The sequence below is a fragment of the Mycteria americana genome, chromosome Z, assembly GCF_035582795.1.
Source record: "Mycteria americana isolate JAX WOST 10 ecotype Jacksonville Zoo and Gardens chromosome Z, USCA_MyAme_1.0, whole genome shotgun sequence".
Lineage (NCBI taxonomy): Eukaryota > Metazoa > Chordata > Aves > Ciconiiformes > Ciconiidae > Mycteria > Mycteria americana.
In genome coordinates, this window is record NC_134396.1 from 46,651,626 (window position 1) to 46,675,712 (window position 24,087).

A 24,087-nucleotide genomic window follows, 5' to 3' on the forward strand; every position below is an offset into this window, starting at 1 on the left:
CTGAGGTCACTGGAACCACCCCAGGAGTGCATGTAGCCCCAATAGTTGTGTCGTAATTTCTCATGCTGCTTAAATTTCCCTGAGGGACTTGATATTTGCATGAGATTTTTTCACAGTCAAATGATAAACTCTTGTTCGTCAACCCTGTCATCACCCGTAAGATGAAATGAATTAAAGATCCTGTGGACATGAGCGGTGAGATTAAAAGGCTTGGGTTTGTTTAGGTGGAAAAGGGAGCACTGAGGAGAGGGACCCGAGTGTATTTCTTTAATTGTGTAAAGGCTGTTGCAGAGGAGAAGGGTGTGAATTATTCTTCACACCCATTGTGGATGGGCTTAAATTTGAAACGAGGGAAGTTTGGGTTAAACATTAAAAAAAGCTTTTTAGCAATAAGCCTTTTAAACCAGGGCATAGGTTCGCCTGGACAAGCTATGGAAGTGCATGCACTGGAGGTTTTTGTGAACTGGTTATTCTTTCCAGAATGGGTTAGGAAGAGTGGATCCAGCTGTAGAGGTAAAGAGATGGATTAGCTGACCTCTTAACATCCCTTCAGTCCCATTGTCTATAATATTATGGCCCAGGTTTTGTAGATGTTTCTCATCCTTTGGCTTTTGCACTGATCATCATCAGCTTTAAGCTGAAGAAGAAAAATTAATTTGATTTCAAAGGTGCCAGAGCTAAATATATTTTGTTTGCATAATGTCTATGTCGAAATGTGGTGGTGAACATTATTGTTCTCCATTGTTTGTAATATTATGTCTACCTCCTGTTGAAGGTGATAAGAATAATAAAATCTTCTTAAAATAGGCTGAATGGTGATCTAGAATTAACATATGAAATCCCAAAGTACTGCTTACAAAATTGCAAAAAACAAATGGCTGCATTTGAGCCTGCAAGTATCCTGAAAGCTTTAAGTATCCTGAAGGCTTTCTTTCAGCAGGACAGTGTAATTTTCAGGAGAATCACTTGGTTTTTTTCTAGTGGATGATACAGTTTTCTTTCCAGAGAAGTTTAGACATGGATACAGTATATTCTTTTTTGTCTTTCTGGACTGCACTGAAAAATCCTCTCCTTACAGCCAAACCAAAATAGGTCTTTGAGACAGTGATGGTGGGAAAGGGCTGCTGCCAAATCCTGTCTGTGTTTCCTGCGGCAAACTGTGACGCTGAGACCAGGGTGGTTATAAAGACGTCCGTGCTGAAGCTCACCTTTTTCTAGGTCAAACCCAGAAATCTCTCCCTGTTATAATTAACTCTTAGTCTCCCAAGTTCTAGGATGTTTCCTGTTTGCAACTTCATGATTGGTTTTAGAGAGGGGTCAGGTGGTAATCGCCTGGCTCTCCTTTTTCCTCTCCTCCCTTTGGGAAAGATGCCAAAACTTCTTTCCACTGGTTTCTCAAGTCAATGTCCTAATACGGATGCTATCAGTTCCACAGATTCATATAATAATATGTTACAAATTTGAATATTTTTTTAAATGCCATTTTTTAAATGGGTAAACCCAGCCTTTTGCCATGTCATGTAAGTTTTCTATTTGAACAAATGCAGAGACAAAGCAGGCTTTTAAAAATGAAGGGCTTGACCCTGTCTTTCCAGCTTAGTGACTTCGAAGTTTCCAAGACAGAGCCTCAAATCAGGCCATAGAGCGTACAGAAATGTTTTTGTTACTGAGAGAACTGGATGGTGGTTTTCTCCCAGACGACAAAAATGGGACTTTCTTGTATAGGGTTTTTTGGGGAGGAAGCAAAAGTATATTTCTTCACCAGAATGGCAACATCTGCATTTTTGCACGTGTTTCAAATCTGCGTGTTTAAGAGGCAAACTCTTTCTGGTTGTCGGTGATCACACATCTGGGAAGGAAAACATTGCTGTTTCAATGCTGTGTCTTCAAGTGATAGAGCAAGCAGATTCTGGCTTTGGTGTGCTGGGAGTCATGGGCAGCCAGTGCCCCAGTTACCGCTCTGTCTGCAGGTCCTTCTCCAAAGAGACAAGCTAAGGGAGGTGGAACTGAAGCTCCTTGTTTTGGGAAACCTTGCAAATATCACATGCTGTAAGCAGAGTCTTGGAGAACCTCCACAGGTGGTAGTCTTCTCCTGTCACCAGTAACCTGCAGAGCAGACTGTAGTAGGTCCCGCTTTCCATGGATGGAAAGTGGGACTTGCAGGAGGGTTCACAGCCATCAGCCCCTTTCAGTCGTCAGAGAGGGGTCCCCAGAGGAATCACCTCCAGACCCAGAAGCCAGGAGTGATCTCCCTCTGCTGGTCAAAGACAGAAAATCTCTTAAGAACTTCTGCAAACCTAAGCGGACCCTCATGATGATGTTTTGCTACTGAAACGCGTGTTGGAACCAACGTGGCCTTTTTCCCCAAAGGCACAAGGATTGTGCCATTTCCTGTACCAAATGGAAAGGTGAGGCACCGAGCGTGCCCCTGACAAGGACCTGAGCTCTGCCTGTGTGACACTGGATCCATGACTCTGAACATACCTGCACAGAGACACCACCCACTGACTCTTACCTCTGCATCCTGGAGGGCTTCACGCTGGGGGTCTTACAGGACTTGAATCATCTGTGAGAGCCATCTGAGGATGAGGAGGTAGTTGCCCTCCCCACAGGCTAGGGTTTCAAACAAAGATCAGCTTTCAGGTGTATGCATCCAGAGGCCAGCTGAATTTTCTGCAGCTCTTCCTTCTTGCAACTGTACCTAAAGCCTGGTGAGGAGTGAGCTCAAATTGTTACATCCTTGATAAAGCCTATCCAGGACCTATCTATTCAGCCAACTTTGGATGCTATGTAAGCAAAGGCTAATACCTGAACAGTTTTGATACTTTGAAACTGCTCCCAATCATCCTGCTTTCTTCTTATGCTTGACCACTGAAAGCAGCATGGAGTATTTGAAGAAGTGGGTCCCAGATCCCCTGGTTTTATTTCCACTGGTGTTTCATATTCAAGATCAGAGGGAGACAGAGGCTCCTTTTAGTTCTAATTTCTCAGCTGTTCATCCATTTCTTGTTCTCTGTAATGAGTCCCCCTTGCCTCTCTGGTCCCCTTCATTGCATCTTACAGACTGGCTTGTGCATCTTGACCTCAAGCGTTTGTCAGAGCACTCAGCTCTCACAAGTGCCTGAGGCTTCTGAGTCTCAGGGATGTCCCATTTTCAGTGGCAGATTAAAGGACCAATTAAAGGTTTGTTCAATGGTACCAGTAGTCATGACAGCAGATGCCATTTTGTCCTTGTCTGCCCAGTCTGCATTTGTCTTTTGAAGAATTTCTGTTTAATAGCTGCTGCAGAGATGCTGAGTTTGAGAGCACTGCCCCCAGCACTAGTGGTGTCCAGGATCCCCAGGACTGCTCATCACAACACCTGTTGGTGTTGTGATACCTGTTGGTCTTGGCTTGGATAAGGGCACTGGTACATTCCCACAGGTCAGCTGATCAGTATAAGATAATTTGCTCCCGTAGCTCCAAAGAAGATAGCTTATTCCAAAAAAATACTAAGCCATTTACTGCAGTAGGTCTCTGCTGACAAGGAGAAATCCACTGTGTCCTTGGCTGAGATCCCAGAATTCACAAGGCACTTCTGTGTGACAAATCAACCCGAGTGCTTGTGCCCTATTAGAGATTTTAGTCTGGATTAGGTACCACAGGCTTGTGTTGAGAGAATTTGCTCCTGGAATGGACACACGTCTAAGAAACACATGTCACACAATGGTCCAGACTTGCCAGCAGCTAGTAAGTGCGGTAGACACAGCAAGGGTGGAGACAATCAAAATTGTGAGAAATTCCTACACTTTTTCAATTGGGAGAGGGCCTCAACCAAAGCATGCATGAAGAAATCCTTATTGCTTTGACCAACAAAAAGTTTTTTTGCAGATCTCTCTGTTCTGCAGTGGGAAAACACATATCAATAGGCTGAAAGATGCAAGGACTGCTCTCCCTTGCAGGAATCAGGTCTTCAGGTAAAAGTTTTTTTGTTCTTAGTTGGGAGACCTTGCAAGACGACAACACCTTGGCTATAGCTCTACAACTAAATCAAATATCTGGCACCTTTGTGTGACTCTCAGGCTGAATGTCGATGTGTAGCATCCGTATCCATACTGTTGAAAAGTCTTACCCTCCAAAAGAAGATGCTTGCCTCTGTACTGCCTGTTGGGGTGGTCCTTGACTGTGCTATTCCTAAACAGTGTCTGGAAAATGTTTGGGAGTGTGCTGGCCTGAGATCATTCCAAGCACGAAGTAATATGAGGTGATGGAAGTGAAATGCCTGGGAACATTCCTTGGCACTGCTGAGTTCACTAATATAGCCTCTGTGTCTCTGGATTTGGTTTCCTTGTTGTCAAAGCAGTCTATTATCCTTGTGTTATTCCCCAGAAGACCATTTCAGCAGAGATCAGGATAACACAGATTATCGCTCTAGCCTGTGGGTCTTGGATGACATTTCTTTGGATGGTCATTCCCATAAGCAGACAAGGTTGCAGTGTGCCCCGAAAGGAGCTTTTGGACTGACATATGCCTTGCTAATCCTCATCTGATACATGCCTTTGAACGTATGCGTGTGGTTGGAAGGTCTGCCTGAACTTGCTCTCCCTGCTGATCCAATGAGATGGGATCCAGTGAGGGGTCCCATGGGGTCCAGTGAGATGCAGCAGCTTGAAATCCACCCTCCCGTTAGCCATCTTTACACTCAAGTGATAATAATTTTTTTTTTTTTTAATCAGATGCTGGTCTTAGGAGAAACATTGCTACCACGGCTTTCCAATGACAGCCTTCATCCTCCCTGACACACCTTTTCCAGTCACCTGGAGGGGAATGTGTGGGGACTTCAAAGGACACAGGGCTGCCCTGTAATCTGGCACTAACTGTGGTTCCTCCAGATACACCATCCACCCAGATTCAGTGGCCTGTTGTTCTCTGAAAACCAACGTCCTACTCTTGTAATGGACACCCTTTGTTTTCTAGGTTGCCTGGTCCTTTTTGCCTTTGGCTGTGACGAGCAAAAAGGCATTTATTAGTCAGGCAATGCTTGTGACTTGCTGAAATGAGTTGCATTGTTGTCCCCAAGAGCTGTGTTGTATACATTGCCCTAATAAGCAACATTTTGAGCAGCATTTTGTTTCTAAAATACAGATAACATAATTCACCTAGTGTAGTTCTTATTTTTAAATTACTACTTTTATGCTAGTCTGTGGAGGGAAATAAAGAAAAGGAGGTAAAGTCTGTGTTTCATATGCTAAGTTAAGGGGTAAGTCACAGTGATCTGTAGTAATCTAATTCTTTTCATCTACATGTGAACTCATGAAGAAATTGGAGATTTTTCAGGAGAGCCCAGCAGGCAAATATTTCCCATGTTAGCACTCAAATAAGTGGAATTAAAAATAGATGAAGTTGGAGGACACAGAACACTCTTGAAATCCTGCCTTTTGAAACTGTAAGAGGGAGACTTGGGCTTTTTTGAAAATCTGGGTCCTATGTCCTGTGCTGGTGAAATAGGTGAACTGAAGCTTTGCTATAATCCAACTATGTTTTGGTATGTGTCTAGGTTTTTCTCTAAATAGGGCCCCCTATTAAGAGAGAGGTACGTTTTGACAAGGAGCGTGCAAAAATTACTGAAATGAAACTTTGCTGGTCAGTCCCTCCTTCATGCTTGGTTTTCACTGCTTTTTAAGGGATGAAGAAGAGAAAAAAAAGTCTCACTCAGATGGTACAGATGAAAAGGATAATGGGAGCCAGACAAAGGCTGTCAGTCGAATTGGCAACTCAAATAACCCATTCCTGGACATCCCTCATGACCCCAATGCTGCTGTGTATAAAACTGGATTTCTGGCTCGGAAAAGCCATGCGGATATGGACGGAAAGAAAAGTGAGTATCTTTCACTCTTAATGTCTCATTTTCTTGTCATCTCTGCACAATGCCACTTACGATGAGCCCATGTGCTACTCACGGCAAATAGTGCTGCTTCGTTAGGGGAAATTGCAGCAATAACAACCAATGTAGCAATTGGATTATCACACTCTCACTATTAGGCCAGGATTTACAATGTTCAGTCCCATTTGCAGCAGCTCTAATGCATGAGCATAATGAGTAATGTGATATAGCACAGCAATGTGAATCTTTTGTGCTAAAAGAAAATGAATCTCATGGTTTACAGAGAGAAAACAATTTCAAGTGAATTACAGTAGCTGTTCCGTAGTAGTTTGGTAATTCTCCTTTTCCTCATGTGACACCAGATTGCTTCAAATCTCCCCTCCCCTCTGGGTCTGTCTTTAAAGAAAGGCTGTTTTTAATCTTTACTTGGAAGATGCTGTAACTGTGTCCTTCCCTACTTTCCCAGCCTTGGGTCACATACCCAATGAAGTTCAGCAGCTTTTGGTAACAGCCAGATTTATGCCATGCAGTGTCTCCGTGCACCTTCTTTGTAATAATCCTGCTGTGTCTCTTACTTTCATTATCCTCTTTCCTTCTTGCCCTACTTCTGTTTGTGGTGCGCTAATTATCAAAGGCTTCTGATTCACCTGTGTGTGTTTTGTTGTTTGGACATCTTTATTTGTTTGTTTCCTGTTGATATTCTTGGAAACAGCGGAGGCTACTCAGAGCATCTGTATTTTCCCTGATCATTGCTGGTGATCACCTACTCATGGTTCACGCTATTGGGCTGAATCCTGAAGGCAAAGACTGACTTTGTGATGGCTTTCCAGTAACTGCAACTCTCTCCTAGCTGGGCTAAGCTCTTCGGTGTTCGCATGTTTTTGCTAGTATGTTTCAGAAGGTGCAGTTGGAGGTTGGCGTTTTCAAGCCAGAGGCTGACAGCTGGACAACTAAATCCAAACAGAGATGTTGAAATCCAGCTGACCTCATTCTTTGTGATGACTGGATGCTCTGAATAGGTTCCTCTTTATTAAACTTCTGTTTATTTAACCTTAATAAATAATTGTATCTAGTTGCCTTTATTTACTTATAATTAAAGAAATAATTTATCAGAATTGCTCATTATTCAGCACACTGGATGTTGACATTTTGGGGATAATCCTTTTATGAGTAATGTAGTTAGGGCCATTTTTTCAGAAGTTTCTGTACGTCTTAGAGGTCTATCTCTCATTGTCATGCAGCTCTTCAAAAAGTTACATTCTGACTTTCCAGTTGCAAATAAAATGAAACTCATTTTTTTTAAAGTTAGTTAGACCTTTGCATATTTCATTTCCTAATGGAGTTGTTGTAGGGCAGAGATCAGCTTGTGCGGGATTGCTAATGAACTGATGTGCTAGCATGCTATATGTATTTTCTCGGGAAAGGAGTACTGATTGCTAAAGCACTTAAGCAGTCTAGAGGAGAAGGACGTAACAGGGGCCAATGGCTGGAAGCTGAACTGAACAAATGCCAATTAGAAATAAGGCCTGTTGTGTGAGATGAGAATGATTAACCTCTGGAGCAAGGGACTAATAACCTCTTCACCATCACTTGCCGTCTTCAGATCAGAATGGGATGCCTTTCTGAGGGTGATGCTTTAGTCGTGCATGGGTTATTAATTTCAGTATAGAGGCAAGTGGATGCTGGTCAGTGGTGCGTGCTTGGTGGAGAGCTTAGATGCAGGCTTCTGGTCTCCGGCACTGTGGCCGTACAGCCTGTGCCTTCTCTCCCTCTATTGCAGTTGAATTTCAAACTGGAAACTTCATGCTGAATCCCTCTGTTTTTTTTCTTTTTTCCCCCCTATTTTTTTCTTTTTTCCTCTGTTTTTCTTTTTTCCTCTGTTCCCCCCCCCCCCCCCCCCCCCCCCCCCCGAATTTGTGGGCTGGATATGTTGTCTCTGTTACATTCTTCAACCTCTAAGTGACTTCAGGTTTTTTGAGGGGTATTTTTTTTTTCCCTCTTAGGATTAGGATTTTGATTGGCTCCCCTCTCCTTTCTCTTCTTTGGCTTCCCCTGTGGCTGCAGGAAGAGGGGAGGGGACCAAGAAGCCATCTGACTACTCAGTGCCAACTTGGGTGTGCAGCAGTGGTGAGGGGGAAGGATGCTCTTGAGAGGCAGTGCTTTCTGAGCAGTCTCCCATTGGTGCTAAGCAGTGCCTGCCAGTCTGCTGTGGCATGGAGAAAGGGTGTTTCCTTCTGAAAACTCTGCCATGGTGCAGAGCTCAGACCTAGCTGTGTAGGGGCAGTGTCCACCTGCCTGCAAGAGCACAAAGACTGGATCTCCCTGGCCTGCTTTCTGCATTGCTGCTGTTCCCTTCTGATCCAGTCCAGGGCTGTCGTCAGGGTTGTTTTATTACTCTCTCACGCAGCAGGTATGTGCAGGCACTGTGCTGAGTTGCATTGTTCTTTGAAAAGGAGAGTACAAAGGAGGTTTAACACAGGACTAATGCAGCTCTCCTGTTGCCTAGACAAAGTGTAAAAATGGATCCAAGGTAAATGGGTTTTCATTTGTTTTCTTTGCAGCTCCTCGGGGAAAGCGAGGCTGGAAAACCTTTTATGCTGTGCTGAAGGGAACAGTCCTGTACTTGCAGAAGGTAAGGGAAATCACTGTCTTTTGGAAACTAATTAAAGAGGGATAAAGCAGCAGGCATCGTCTCTGCTCTCTCAGCCCACCTCCAGGCTCCTTTCCCTCCAACACAGTGTAGCTGCTCTCTCTGACCCCCACCCTGTTTACACACCCATTCAGGCATGAATCCTTTCATTGACACCGTCTCCCTTTGCACACTTTCAAGTTCAATTCCATTGTCCCCATCCACATGTGCACCCTATCAATTCCAGTTTATACCATTGCTATCCCTCATGGCTGAAAAAATAGCCAGCTTCACCAGCAAAGACAGCATTGTCTCTCTCTCTCTCTCTTGCATGCATTCCTCTAGGCTGCTTTTAACATTGCGTTTCATCCATATGACTTCCCCTCCTGTAAGGCTGTCCTCCTTTCCCATCTTTTCATAGTATACTTTTCTGCAATGCCTGCAAGACCAGCTGCAAAACAATTGAACGGCAGCTTGGCCTTGGTAGGAATATGCAGCTTCTGCTCCGTAGCACAATTGAAGGATAAAAGGATACTTTTTGTCCCCACCAAAGCAAGATGAGACACTGCTTTCCAACAAACTGCTCCCTGACAACAAGAAGTCTAAAAAAAAAAAAAAGTCAACTGAAACCGCTCAAGTCTTTTGGAGCAAGCTTAAATATATTATATTTTAACTATTCTCTTAGAACATATGAGTGAGAACTGTGAAAATCAAATAAATGGTAGCAGCTAAGTAGATTGTTAAGGCTTTTTGCCCCCTGGCATAGGTGAAATATTCATGAAATAAGTGGTGTTTGTCCAGACTGCCCTGTATTGTAGAAGAACGCTCCTTTGAAAGCCTTTTTACATTTCCACCGTGTTTTGCAACTACCAGGAGCACAAGTTCAAGTGCATACTGCTGTTTCCTCGTCCCCTGCTGTGGCTTTCTGAAGTTGTTGGTTTCATCGGAGCCAACTTGGATAGTCTCTGAGAAGAGAGTGAGTGGTTTGGATCAAATTCTTACAGCATGAGATTTACAAGGTGGATGCTCTGGGTGCAGTACTTTTTTGAGAGGGCTGAAATCCTGAAACAGACAAAACAATCTGCAGTCAGGAGGGAAAATTTGGGCTGGAAGTTGGATGTGGCATGCTCAAAGCTAGTGCAAGAGACTAGAACCAAGTCTGCTGAATCGTAGCTGAGCCTTCCCTCTGGTCCTCTTGCTGGCAGTAGGTTCAGATTTTACTGAAGTGGCCTTCATGGCAGGTTTGTACTTGCCCTTTCCTGGGTGAAATGGAGTCACCTGCTTTGATTCCCGAAATGAGTAATCTTTAGTGTTCACCTGAAAAGACTGCATGGTTCCCTAAGAAGTAAGAAGGCTCCTTGTCCATAACACATTAATTTCTTATTTGATCTTTGAGGGGGGATTAATAAGCTTTCAAGGGGAAGAAATGGAGATGCTGTCTATTTTAGAGTCTTAATTAAATACTTTTATGAGTATCACTGGCATATTAGTTTAAAACACTTTCTGTTTGACAAAATGTAGAGATGCTGATGTAGCATGCAAATTGTCTACGGAATGCTGCTCTCCCCACTCTCATCCTCTGTCCTTTGGAGAGCAAGAGAATAATTTCACATCTGACTGCATCTTTGCAGAATGAAATGCATTGCTGGAGTTCTTGTTCTTACTTGTTTGTTATTTGTGTGTCTTGCACTTGTCACAGCACTTGAATTCAGTGATTACAGGGTGATTACTGTGCAAAGCTGCACTCTCCCACTTGGTCCTGAAGACACTTGCACTGAAGCCATCTTACTGTAGCACAGTGACAAGCAAGACTTTTGCTTTAGTGCTGTAAAAGGTTGATGGGGGTCCTAATGGGAACTGACTCATTCCCAGAGTGATGGGGCAGCTGTGAGCCTCCCCAGGGTGCCTCTGGCCCCTGCTCAGCCACAGTGCCTCATGCTGCAGCTGTGAAACATGCTCTGATTTCTCTTCAGCTCCAGAAGGTCTAGCAGGACTTTGCTTCAGCCCTGAAATAAACTTTGCTCTGTTGGGGATGTGGTATTGCGGAAGTTTTAAAATACACAGCTAGACCAAGCTGTTATAGTAAAAGTTGCTGAGCTGGACAAAGGTTTTCCTTGCCTCTGTTTGCCTTCTCTCCTGATTATGGAGTGCTATAGGGAAGGGTGCATTCACATATGCACACACAGAGTTTCCCTCTTTCTCTTATTACCTGTATTTTATCTTTATATCTGTGGAGGTAACATCTGTGATGATGGTTTCATTGCACTGATTGCTATTCAAGCAGGGGAGAGAGAAATCTCACTTTTCTAGGTGCTGTATACACACAAACACATGTACAAACCTCTGCACTATTGCTTTCTGTGTTTATCTGTAACTCAGCTGTTCCCTCAAGACACTGCTATAATATAAATATTAATTGTTTGTAGCAGCTGTGATTCCCCCAGTGGGCAGTGTGATCCCAATTCTGCTGTAATTCTATTTGCATACAAGTCCAGTTCTCCTTGTTTTGATGTCAAAGTCCGTGTAGGAGTGTGGTCTGTAAATGGTGGTCACTTGAGATTTACTGGGGAGTTTATCTGGGCAGTCTTGTCTCGGTGCCTGCATTTTTTTTTTTTCCATTGGAACTGTTCCAGTGCTAATTCCTGTGCTGCATATTGTTTTATTTTTAAATGAGTGATTTAAGAGAGATGGTTTCTGAATTAGTGAGCACAGAGGCCACCGGAGGGGCTCAGTGGAAGCATTCACAATTAGCCAACTAAACACGCCTGCACAGTATTATATAAAATGAGAGGTTTGACATGCTTGGGATGTTGGCCCTGTCTCTGGGCACCCTCAGGCCAAGGTTAATTTCCTGCCCTCTGCTCATAGCAAGAGGAAATTGCAAAGTAGGAGCTTGACAGAATGTCTGTTCACTAGACTGACATGGGATGTGATGTGCGTACAGAAGAGAGGTTTATAAGGAGAGGACATAAGGCTGACCTCGCTTCCTTGCTAGAAATTGCTTCTGGGCGAGCAGTGCAGGACATGGACCTTCGTGTTTTGTTCGGGCTCTTCTGTGAGGTTTGCAACATCTTTGCTCTTTGATGTGGCACTTTATAATCTTGCAGGCTTTCAGGTATTTTTATGTAACTTTTCTCACATGTGTTTCCTCTATTAAAATATAAAAAAAAGAGAAAGGCCAGAATGATGTAAAGTGTTCGGTGACGAGGCTTTCTGGAAGAGAATTTTGCAGCCATCACATGCAACCGAGCGGAGATACCCACCCACGGTACATTGACTGATAAAAAGCCAAATGCCATTCTCTGGTCTATGAAAAACGGATTTAGAAACATGCTGAGGATGTGGGAAAGTCATTCTCCAGGAGTTTGAGAAAGATGAATTCAGCATGTCGTTGCGTCGTGTGCAGCACTCACATCAGTTGATAGAGAGGTCACAGTTCCTTTCTGGCTCCTCATATATTTCTTGCCACTGTCTTGGTCTAACTTTAGTGAGCTGCCTTCCATTTCAGCCCAACCTCCACGCTGACACCAGCACATCAGAGCACGTGCTGTCCTTGATGGCATAGGAGATATGGATGTTCCTGCTCCCCTAGCATTCTCTGCCACATGAAAAGAGTTGGAGGCCTTAGAGGAGGAATTTTGACAGCACATTGACATCCTTCCAGCCTTCTCTGAGGCTGGCCAGCTATGTGGAGACATTTCCGGTATGCTGATCAGTGCCTTTGGAGAAGCTGGCAGAGCCCCAGCTGTCAAGGTAGATTGCAGCCAGCTGATCCAGTGGGATTAGCAAGGATTATCGTGAATGCTCTCTGTTGGTAAGGAGGGGTTCTCAGCCAGGACTGTTTCTGGGACTGCCCAAATGTGGAGTTCTTTTGGAACAGGTTTAGACACCAGAGCAGGTTGTGGACATTGGATGCATCTCACAGAGGAAGCTGGGAGGCAACAGGCAAGGTGATAGCTGACACTGTCTCTAGGCAGTAACTTGAGGAAAGCCAGAATATCATGTTTCTGCGGCCTGAGTTCGTTTCCTGGCCCTGAAGTTTGCCCAGTCTCCCTGGACAGTGGAGCCAGTCATTTCCCCCAAAACTACCACCAAATAAAGGAGCTTTTGAACTCATGAAGGAAGGGGCTTGACCAGGGGCTTGTTTCCTCCATCTTCAAGATGGGGCTGGGCCAGATGTTGGACAGCCTCCTCCAGTTCTTGTCCTTAAGCTAGGGACTTTCCCAAATCTTCCTTGAAGAAGGTTTAGAGAGTGCCCTAAGTGGGAGTAGGCAAAGTCCATGATGATATGGAGATCCCTCCAAAGCTTGCTGGGACTGAAGCTATGAGAGAGGAAGGACATTTGGCTTCACTCGCTACCAGACCTTGAAAAACCCTGATGTCACAGATGTTTAGGTTGAAGACTACCCTTTGGTCATCTGAGCAGCAGGGCTGCCTTTCTGCTAGCCCTGCCAGATCTGTGGTCGGTTGTCCCCTTGTCTGGTCCCAAGTGGAGGTGGTGCTGTGACAGTATTGCTGGTTAGCTGCATCTCCTCTGGGGAAGCGTCTGAGCCAGCAGCAAGTTCTGGGCCTGCACTAGCTGGACCTCTGTGAGGAAGGATGAGACGTGGCAGGGGAGCAGGACGCTTTGTCCTCCCTTCTGGGAGATGGTCAGCATGGCTGGTGACTCCCCATCCATTGCAACTCATCCTGGAGAGCTGACCAAACCCAGCCTGGCCGAGAGCGCAGGTGCCTTTGGCAGTGGTGTAGTTGCCTCTGGCTGCAACCCTGGTCTGCGTGCTGCCAGATAAGCCCTGTAAACCAATTCATGCACATTAACCAGCTCTTCTCCGGGGTGGGTGCCTCCCTGGGTGTTTAAGCTAGTGCTGTCCCTGCACATGCTCCGAGTCCTGCACTCTGTTGCCTGCTAAACCCCATCTCGTAACTCTTGTGTTCAAGTGGAGGCATCAATAGTTATCACGCCTGCAGGGAATTATTCCTCTGTTTTGCAGCCGTCACACCCCCTCCCTTGGTGGGTGTTTCAGATGAGACTGATTTCTGTGATGTACTAAGGGAGAGAAATAGAGTCAATTGCAGGCTGCTTTGGCCTCTCCTTCAGAAGCTTTGTGTATGTAGCATTGCTAGCAAGTGACTTTTCCTTGAAAAAGCTCCTGGCTTTCCCAAGTCATTTATAGTCAGGTGGGCTTTAAACTGAACTTGTGGCTACACCATGATTGTGCCCTCGTCCAGCTTCTGTCACTCAGGAGATCAAAGACTGCTCCCAGGCTGACGCTTGCAACACAGAGGAGTTTAATTCCCTGCTTTTGTCGTTTGGTGTTAGGAGTGGTACTGTTGGGTCAAAACCCTGGACGGGGCTGTGCTTGCCATTTGCAGACCCTGGGCAGAGAGATTTAAAGGAGGTTGCTATATTTGCTTTGTGGAGACTGGTAAGGAGGCTTCTCCACTGGGTGAGGGCCTGCCTAGGAGGACATACAAAGGTAGTTGTCTGAGAAAAATAAAAATGGAGCAGTGGAGGCTGAGAACCCAAGCAGGAACCAGCAGCTGAGCAGTGGAGGTGGGGAGCTGGCCATGAAGGATTCCTGAAATGAAGATAAATAGTCCACAGCTGTTGTGATAGTCAAATATTCCCTGTTTACCCCCCTTCCTGTCAAGCAGGTAGTGGAACTACTACTATCACTTGCAAAGAGATCAAAAAAGAAGAAGAAAGAGAAAGGAAAAGATGTTAAAGGTAGTGGAAAATACAAGTGCTCAAGTCAGGTCGCATTCAGTTCATATACTTTAATACTATTCATGACTATGGAACAAGGTTTTTCCCTAGATTAAGGAAAAAGGAGTAGCACATGGAGAAATAAGATGCCATTTTCCCCCTGTTAACTCCTGCAGGATGAATATAAGCCAGAAAAGGCTTTGTCGGAGGAAGATCTGAAGAATGCAGTTAGTGTGCATCATGCGCTGGCATCCAAGGCAACAGACTATGAGAAGAAACCCAATGTCCTCAAGCTTAAAACAGCAGATTGGAGGGTCCTGCTTTTCCAAGCCCAGTAAGTGCTTTCTTCTGATTTGTGCCAGTCGTTGAGGAAAGAAAGCAGTGCTGAAGGGTGGGTAAATTCATGCCTGGACAGGTTAAAGCAGAGGCTTAAGAGGTTCAATCTGTTTATTTGATCAGAAATAAGATTAAGTAGTGATTTGATTAGAGTGCACAAGTAGTTCATGAGAAAGAACCATCAGGTTTTAAGAAGCTTTTTAATCTAGCTGAGAAAGGCATAACAAGATGCAGCAGCTGGAAGCTGAAGCCTCAGGAAATTCAATTTGGAAACAGGGCACAAACTTTTAACAGTCAGGGTGATTAATCATGGAAACAAATGACCAAAGGCAGTCTTGGATTGTCTGTCTCCTGATGTCATCAGGTCCTAGCCGGCTGTCTTTCTAGAAGATACGCTTTGGTCAGAAACAAAGTTACTTCTTAATACCAGAATAATTTGATTAAGTTCTTCAGGCTGTGATATCCAGACAGAACAGATGACCTGCCTTTTGCTTCTGACATTAAAAACCCGTGCATCAGTCTTGTGCATGAGCCCTTTTCTACTGAGATCCATGTGAAACCTAGAGATCTGTGGCGTCCAATACAGCTGAGACCTTAGGACGTGTGTCTGAATCAGGGCATTGGTTGCCTCTGTTGCCTGTGTCATTTGGACTGAATTAGGAAAAGATGCGTGCTAGGGTGAGTTCTGGACCTAATCACAAGCCAGCCTGTGATTGAGATACCTGACACTAACCGCTTGCAAAGATAGACCAGAAAACTGAGCAGACTCTAAGACTTGTCCAGTTCTGGTTATTCTCACTTTTAAAATGCCATTGAAGGGGTGGGAAAGAGGTACAGGAGGCTGAGTCAACAGGTGCTTAATATGGTTTTCTTCCCCAGGAGCCAAGAAGAAATGCAGACCTGGATCAACAAGATTAACTGTGTGGCTGCTGTCTTCTCTGCACCGCCATTTCCAGCGGCAATTGGCTCTCAGAAGAAGTTCAGTCGCCCACTTCTGCCAGCCACCACAACGAAGCTATCTCAGGTGAGCTTTTTTATGTAGAGGGTCAGTCATGGCGATTTCTCTGGCTGGCTGGAGACTGGATGGTGGTTCTTGGCATTGTTTTGTGGCTGTCACCACTAGTATTCCTAGGAGAAGGAGGCTTGCACAGTAAATCTCTGCTCATTTCCTGATGCAAGATTTGAAGTGGGGGGAGAGAAGGAGCAGACTTGAATATAATTTTCTTACATTTTTGAATAAAAGAAACGGTCACCAGTGTTCCTAGTACCAGATACAGAATTTTCATCCCACGGTTATGGCTCTGGAGAGCGCATTTTGAATACTGTCTGACTGCTGTTTTTTTGAATTTAAGTGTTTATTGCCACTTATTTCAGAAGAAATGGACACACTCCAGGTCTTTGGCTTATTGAGGTGATAAACGGTGAAAGCTGATGCATCACGCAGGCATCAATGATATTTCTCCCACAATACTTTTCCAGACTCCAACCCTTATCAGCTCAGGGATTTCCTGTTTAATGTATATTTATGAACTGTCTCTTACATGAATGTCTTTAGTCTCCCCTTGTGATCACATAAGCTTTTAGCTTCCACAACTTCCTGTGGCAGGGAGTTTCACAGCTCTACTACTTCTTGCATGAAAAAACACCTACTGCTGCTTGTTTCAGACTGGCTGTGTCTGATGCTTGCGCCCATAGCTCTGTGTACTTTGGGAGTTGTGATGCATGCCTGCAATTCCTTCTGCACTGGCAGGAACGTGTTATTGACTGCGTTGAACAGGCTGACAGAGTGGCAGAGGTGATAGATCCCAATCCTAGGTGTATACTTTACGAGCAACCTCCTGTAGCTTTTAAAGTCATCTGCCTATGCTGGATTGCTTCTTAAATGCATTTTTTTTGCCATCTTCATAGCTTAGCAACACTCCTTAGAAACCACTATCTCATAATCTGCATTTCTCTAAGGGGGTGTTTTTTTTATGTCGCCCCTGCTTTTTCCCTCTCTGTGGCAGTAGCCTTTCTTCTTACAGTGTGGTGACCGACTTTCTATCTTCTATTCTGGGTTAAAGTTTAAAACATGTCTCATGCAGAATAATACTAACTTGTCTCATCCTTGTGGTTTTACCTTTTGCTCATGCATACCTTTTTTAAAATACTGTATGGGGCTTCAATAATTTACCCCCAGTCACCAAAAAAAGCTTTTTTACTCATCGTTGTTCTGTGTGATTGTTCCATTTAGCACGTTGTTTCCTAGTCTCATTGTTTCCGTTTAATCTGGAAAGGAAAAAAATAGAACACAGCCCTGTGGTTTGTGTCTGGAAGAAGGGGAGACACGAAAAGTGGAATAAGAAAAGCTGTTTTAGCTAAAGGCAGAAGAATGTTAAGTGTTCAAAGCAGATAAATTCAAAGGCAAGCAGAAACATGTCTGCTTTTATCTGTCAGTGTGGAAAAGCTGCCAGCAGGCTGCTTCTCATTTGGCAGACAAAAAAATATGAATTGTCAAATCCCTGTGGTTGCTGTTTAGGATTTTGTGGGCTGAATCATGATGGACAGTACTTCTTCAAAGGGCCTGTTCCTGGTCAGGCAGAAGTGGGATGCAGTGAGAACCTAACATGGGCGAGGGAGAGAGGTTGGACATGACAGGTTGTGCAAGATCATTGTACCAAGTTTGCTTTCAAAAGCAGATCAGTGTCTGATCTTGGTTAGTCCAACCAAAGAGGGATGTGACAAAGCTATATATAAAGGAACATCCAGTCTAGAAAAGATCTACTAGGGGTTTTTTTTTTTTCCTTTTTTTTCTGAGAATGTGCATGCATACACAAAAGCTCCAAAGGGCTGCTGCCCTGGAAATTACAAGTGCCAAATTAATAGCTGCTCAAAGACCTCCTGTCATCAGACTGTAGAACTCACTGCAACAGGATGTCACTGGGACCAGGGATTCAGCCCAACATAAAGAGTGATTGGGCACTAATAGAGAGAGCAAGAGGATCCAGGGTAGTTAGTTATTAACAGCAACAAGAATTTTTGGCAGCCAATAGCGACTGGTTTGAGCCCTACCATGTATAGGCGGAGGCAAATTATCCCACATGTTTCTTTCTTCAGTTCTCTTGCAAAAGAGTTGAAACACAAGATTAGCTGGGGCTCAACTATCATCCTCTGTAGAAGTTTTCCCCCTTTCTGCTCTTTTCCACAGCTCTGGCTCAGTGAGCTGAGGGGCTCAGTCCCTGGTGTGACTCAGTGCAGTGCAGGCATGTCTGAGCTAGGCTTGAAGCTTCAAGCTGCGCAGCCACACCACTGGGCACCACAACTACTGGCAGCTATCCCCTCCTCGGAGGCTAGGTATATGCATGGGAGCTGAGCTGGGCACTACCTGCTGTTACGGCTCTGACTAAGTCACTGAGATCTGCATGATGATGTCTCTATTTTGGACTTACCTAATTCAAACATAATTTCAGATCCAAGCCTAGAAATGGCCAGAAGGCCATGCTGCAGGAGCTGGAAACCTTCTGAGCTGAGGGAAGGTTAGCTGACAGATGGACTGGAGGAAGTGAGTGGGCCTGGGATTATGATAAAGGAAATTGCCTAGAAAGGGGGAGTAGCAGCTCCTCACTTTCTCTGACTGCACAGTGGGATAAAAGCTGGTAGCAGCTTAGCAAAACAAGATATCTTTTGGGGATTGGACAGCTCTTCCTCTTCTAGGTGTGTTGTATTTTCTGAACAAATGGAAACCGCAGACCAGAGAGTGTTTGGTAGTGCAGAAATAGAAGGAAGGGCCCTGACTCCATGTCCTTTCTGTCCTGGAAGGAACTACTTTTACATTGCAAAGACCTGAGGCAGGGTCTTCGCCTGTCTCATTCTGCCCTTGGTCTGACTGCATGCACAGCAGCCTTAATTAATTTGCCAAAAAATGTATTAGAGCAGAAGTGTCATGTTGTCAGTAATGCTCTGCAGCAAGCTGCTTCCGTTGCTCTCAGCAAGGCAAGGGATGGCAGGTTTGCTATCCTTCCCGGTGGCATCTGCTAGCTGCTGAGTTTTTCTGCAAACTTGGCCACTTTGCTTGGGTGCCTTTGAGAGCTGTTGGGGACAGAGCTCTGGGATAACAGACCTTATCAATCTAATTAAAATTAGTTAAAGGAAAGAAGGAGAGACAGAAAGAAAGAAAAATAAACTAATTTGTATTATTGTACAGGGATCTCTCTATTTTCCTTTGCTTATCAAATATTTTAGATTCTGTCACTCAATGTGTTTCTGTCTAATGTGTTTCTGTCACTTAATGTGTTTCTGAAGGATGAACAGCTGAAGTCCCATGAAGCTAAGCTGAAGCAGATCTCCACTGAGCTTGCCGAACATCGCTCCTACCCTCCTGACAAGAAGCTCAAAGGCAAGGAAGTAGATGATTACAAACTGAAGGACCACTATCTGGAGTTTGAGGTATGCATGGGAAACGTTATTACTTTTACTTTTTTGGTGCGGATGGGGCAGCTGGTCTTATACTTGGGGTACAGTCCTGAGTTCTGCATTTTTCACCTTACTTCACCAAGGAGTATGTTCTTGTCAGACAGATATGTCACAGCAATCCCAGAACCTGCGATGTGGCTCCTCTTTCTGATAAGGACTTCCTGTGACCTTAGCCACGAATTTAGCTCCTCATCTGTAAAATGGAGGATAAAAATATGACCCTTTGTCCTTGCCTGATGTATCTATTTGAAGAGATGACAAAGTCTTCAGGCAGGAACTGTCTCGTGTTGTAAGACTACGTGTTGCCTAGTGTGTTGGCACCTTAATCTTCACAGAATGACTGCATTCTGCAGTAAGGCAGATCATCATAATTGTCTTCCATTGGTATGTTCTGAAGTAACTGCTCTTCTAAAATTATTGTCATAGGCATGCCTCATCAGAGCCGTTTGTGTTGTGTGCCAGGGAGCTGGATGTCAGGATGAGCAGGAAAAAGGTAGAATTAAAGATCACAGGACTGAGTGATGCCACTTAGGCAGCTGCGTTAGGAGATTGTTCTGAGTATCTGACAGCAGCTTTTATCCATCGTGGTGTCTGCCACATTGTAGGGATATGTGGGAGGGGGTCGGCAACCAGCAGATGCCTGGTATTTTTCATGGCTGCACCTTTGAGCTTTTTCCCCCAGAAGTGTGCGTCAATGTTGCCTTGGGTCTGAAAGGATCCTACTCTAGATAGACACTGCCTGGCAAGGAAAATCCATAGTCTGAAGGAGAGAAAGAGTAAGACAAAAGTCAGAGAGACCACCAGAGGAGATGCTGGAAGCAACACAAGCTTCCAGAACTGAAGTAAGCCTCCTGCCATGTGTTATATGAGTTTCTTTTGGAGGAGCTCTTTTTACTTCTGGGCTTGACTGGTTGTGTACTTTTGCTTTTGCAGAAGGTTGTAACTGCTGTGTTGCATTTGACTTTGCTGTAGCTGTGGGCTGCATTGCACATGGTGAGCTTGAGATGTTTTGCATAGATGTTTTGCTACTGTTTTGTATAGGGAACACAGTTGGCCAGTTTGTTCTTCCACATCCCACATACCTGGAATGATCTGACCAACAATCAAATGAGGAAGTGGTGGACAGGGCTGGCAAGCAAAGGGTACACAATGGTGTGAACAGGAGAGACTACACGATCAATAAAACAATGCTGAAATGAGGTGATGGGATAGCTCACATGACTGGAGTGCTGCCATGAAAGGATACAGGCTTTTTAGAAAGGACAGACATGGATGGCAAGGAGGGGGAATCACCCTTTATGTGAGTAGCAGGCACACACCAACTTTGCCTAAGGAAGGGTGATAAGCCAGCTGAGAACTTGTGGGTCAGGATTAGCAGGCACACCAAGATGGGTGTCGTTGTGGTGGCTGTCTGATAGGGCTTCTTCAAAAAACTGGAACAAACCTTGTGTTTGCAGGCCCTGGTCCTCATGGGGAACTTCAACCACCCCTATATCTGCTGGAGGGACAACACAGCAGGGCACAAGCAGTCCAGGCTGTTTCTGGAGTGCATTGACAACAACTTCCTAACACAGGTGACCGAGGAGCAGACAAGGAGAGGCACTTTGGGCCTCTTACTTATGAAACAGCAAGAACTGGCTGGGGATATGAAGGTCAGGGGCAACCATGGCAGCAGTGACCACAACATGTTGGGCTTCATGATCCTGAAAGGAGGAGTCAAAGTAAAAAGTAGCATCACAACCCTGGACTTTAGGAGAGCTGACTTTGGCCTGTTAAGGAACTGCTTGGAAGAATCCCATTAGATATGGCCCTGGGGGGAAGAGGGCTTTGGGAGAGCTGGTCACTTTTCAAGGATCACCTCCTTTAAGCTCAGGAGTGGTTCACCCTGACAAGCAAGAACCCAAGCAAAGATGGCTGAAGGCTTTCATGGATCAACAAGTTGCTCCTGGCAAAACTCCACCATAAAAAGGAAGCGTGCAGGAGGTGGAAGCAGTGGCAGGTGACGCAGGAGGAATAGAGATACTGTCCAAGCATGTAGGATTGCATTTAGGAAAGCCAAAGCCCATGTGGAGTTGAATCTGGCAAAAGATGTGAAGGGCAAGAAGAAAGGTTTCTACAGGAATGTTAACAGCAGGACAGCTAGGGAAAATATGGTCCCTAGTTGGGGCCCATAATGGGGCAGGGGACCTGGTCACAAAGAACAGGGAAAGGCCAGGGTACTCAATGTTGTCTTTGCCTGGGTCTCTGCAGGTAAGACCAGCCTTCAGCAGTCACAAATACCTGAGCCTAGTGGGAGAATCTGGAGCAAGGAAGACTTATGCTTGGTTAAGGATGATAAAGTTAGGCAATATTTAAACTGGACGTACGCAGGGCCATGGGATCTGATGGGATGCACCCATGAGTGCTGAGGGAGCTGGATAATGTCATTGCAAGGCCGCTCTCGATTACCTTTGAAGGGTCATGATGATCAGGGGAGGTTCCTCAGGACTGGAGGAAAGCAAGTGTCATTTCTGTCTTTAAGAAAGGCAAAGAGGAAGGTCCAGGGAACTACAGGCTGGTCAGCAGCTTCTCTGTCCGTGTAAAGGTGATGGAGCAAATTCTCCTGGAAATCACTTCCAAACACATTAAAGACAAGAAAATGATTGTGAGTAATCATCATGGCTTTATGAGGGGGAAATCATGCCTGACCAACATGATAGCCTTTTACAATGAGATGCCTGGTGTGATGGATGAGGGGAGAGTAGTCGATGTTGTTTGTTCTTTACTTTAACAAGGATTTTGACATTGTCTCCTCTAACATCCTCATAGACAACCTGATAAAGTGTGGACTAGGAAATTGTGGTTTGGAAAATGTGGTTTGGAAACTAGCTGAACAATCGAGATCAAAGGGTTGTGATCAATGGCACAATGTCAGTTTTGAACACGGCACTTGGATGTCCAGAGCAAGTCACGCACTTTCGCTCCATAGGGGGTCTTCTGCGACATGGGAGAGGAAAGAGTTTCTTGCCTTTGGGTCCTTGACACAGTTTATTTTCTATCACTTCTAGAAGCATGATGAGTTAGGATGAAATGTAGGCTGGAGTGTTAGATAATTTTAGAAAGATTGATGGAGAAGAAGATTGTTGTGGGTTTTTTCTGGTTTCTGTCAATTTTATCATGGTGGTCACTAGAGAAATATTCCTCAGGTACCTCAGTACAAAGCAGAACCAGTACAGCCCAGGAAACAAAAGATGTTGTCTTCTCTAGAGAGAGCCTTGAACAGCAGTTGAACTGTGCAGTTCAGATATGTGATCAGCACAGCAGGAATGCCTGTCTAGGCAGGCAAGCGGTGACACCAACTTCACTTGCGTGCAAGAGATGGTGATTCAAGGTGCTGCTGTGCAATACTGTGTTACCCTCATGCTTGGCACAGATTTCGCAGGACATGTTGAACTATCAATAGGCAGTTAAAAAAAAAAAAAAAAAGGTGAGGTATATGAAAATCCTGAATAGAAACTTTCCCCCAGTTTTGGGGTTTCCTCACCCTCCCTTCAGAACAAAGTCCTGTCAGGGTCAGGCAGGAGCTGGTGACAGACCTTGCTGCATGGGGTCAAAGCAAAAGGGCAAGAGGCAGGTGAGGCAGTACTTTGTACTTGGCTCTTTCCGGCTGAGACTGCAGACCAGACCTTGCATCTGTGTACAAAGGGCCATGCTGGTGCATCTCCGGAAGCACACCAGAAGGGCCTGCGAGTCCCAAAGGAAGCAGCAGAGTCCCATTAGGAAGAAAGAAGCCAGATTCCTTTTCTGTAAGCCCTTGTAATTCCTTTTTGTTCACTCACCAGCGTTCCCTTCATTCTTGTTCCTTACGAAAGACAAGTGAGATGGTGTTCCTTCTGAGGGGAGGTGAACCAGGAGGTGCCTGGTCCTTGTTCAGGGATGCAGCCAGGAGCGTTTCTTCTTGCTGGTGTCTTTGCTTGTAGACACCAAGGAAGGAACATTTCCTCTTTGCTTGCTGTCTGAGGAAGTACTGCTCCAGATGATGGTTGCTCATCACAGCAAATTTATGGTTTGAGAGAGATCTTTTGAGTGATGTCAGGTGAGAGGTGAAGCCAGAAATTTCATGGGTAGCTACCTCATCTCCTCTTTATTATGTGCCTTCAGTCTTCAGACATGATGTTGCAGAAGCTTTTGAATGGTTTTAACTTTTGTGTTCTTACTTTCTTGACAGAATTTTCCAGATTAATTTCTTTTAAGGAAGAATTTTCACCAGCTTTAATACCTAGCTTCAAATGCCAGATCACTAAAAGAGCGAGTTTGTTGCAGCTGAAATCAAAATAGAGACTTCCAAATGCATTGCTTAATTGCAATAGAAATCATGGGCCCACAAAGTCGAGGGCAAAATGGCCATTGGCAGACATACAGGGCAGAAACTGGTCCTGGATTTCCATTCTGATTGCTGGGTCTTGTGACCCTGGTGGTGTTCACTAGACCAACAAAAAGCAGAAGTCCATATGGCGGTGAAGTCCCTCTCTCCCTTAATGAATATTACGTTGATCCCAGGCTTAGAGCACTGGCTTGCCTTCTCTTTTGCAGAGGTGTCCCGTTTGTTGTGTCACGAATCATTCATCAGCCCAGTGCATCATCATCAGGGTTCTGCTTGCTGTTTCTCCATTTCCTTTTTTCTTGAATGACACATCTTACGTGCTTCATGTGTTTGTCTCTCGCATTGTGGAGCTGGAGCTCCAGATAGGGAATTTATAAGAATGCTTTTTTATTTAATTTTTAGGTGGATTCTTTTATGATCCTCCTCTATGAGGTTTTGTTTATTCAAAGGACTCTTTGGAAACCCAGTCACGTTCTCTCCTCTTTTTTTCTCCTTTATATTCCACACTTCAGAGCAGTTACCAAGCTTTTTGACTTCCTGCCCTCGAATAAGTGTTATTACCAGAACTTTATTATTTTATTATAAATTGGAAGAATTTTTCTTAAACACTTTTTCCTCTGTCAGGAAAATAATAGTTAGGCACCTGTTTTGCCATTTTGAAATATCAATTAACAATCAGTATGGATGTTTACGTCCTCCTTCCCTGGCCCCCAATCCACTGAGATCACCTTAATTGC

At 44.7% G+C, this 24,087-nt stretch overlaps 1 protein-coding gene across 7 annotated transcripts in view; it reads left to right on the top strand.

The window, feature by feature from the left end:
- The window catches only part of LOC142402685 (PH and SEC7 domain-containing protein 3-like), a 115,667-nt gene that overhangs the window by 76,476 nt on the left and 15,104 nt on the right, over positions 1-24,087 (top strand). For all 7 annotated transcript variants that reach the window (XM_075488393.1, XM_075488396.1, XM_075488394.1 and 4 more), the window contains 5 exons: positions 5,664-5,857; positions 8,425-8,495; positions 14,376-14,533; positions 15,415-15,559; positions 18,817-18,960. In XM_075488393.1, the coding sequence (XP_075344508.1) occupies positions 5,664-5,857; positions 8,425-8,495; positions 14,376-14,533; positions 15,415-15,559; positions 18,817-18,960 (712 nt within the window). The remainder of the gene's footprint in view (positions 1-5,663; positions 5,858-8,424; positions 8,496-14,375; positions 14,534-15,414; positions 15,560-18,816; positions 18,961-24,087) is intronic.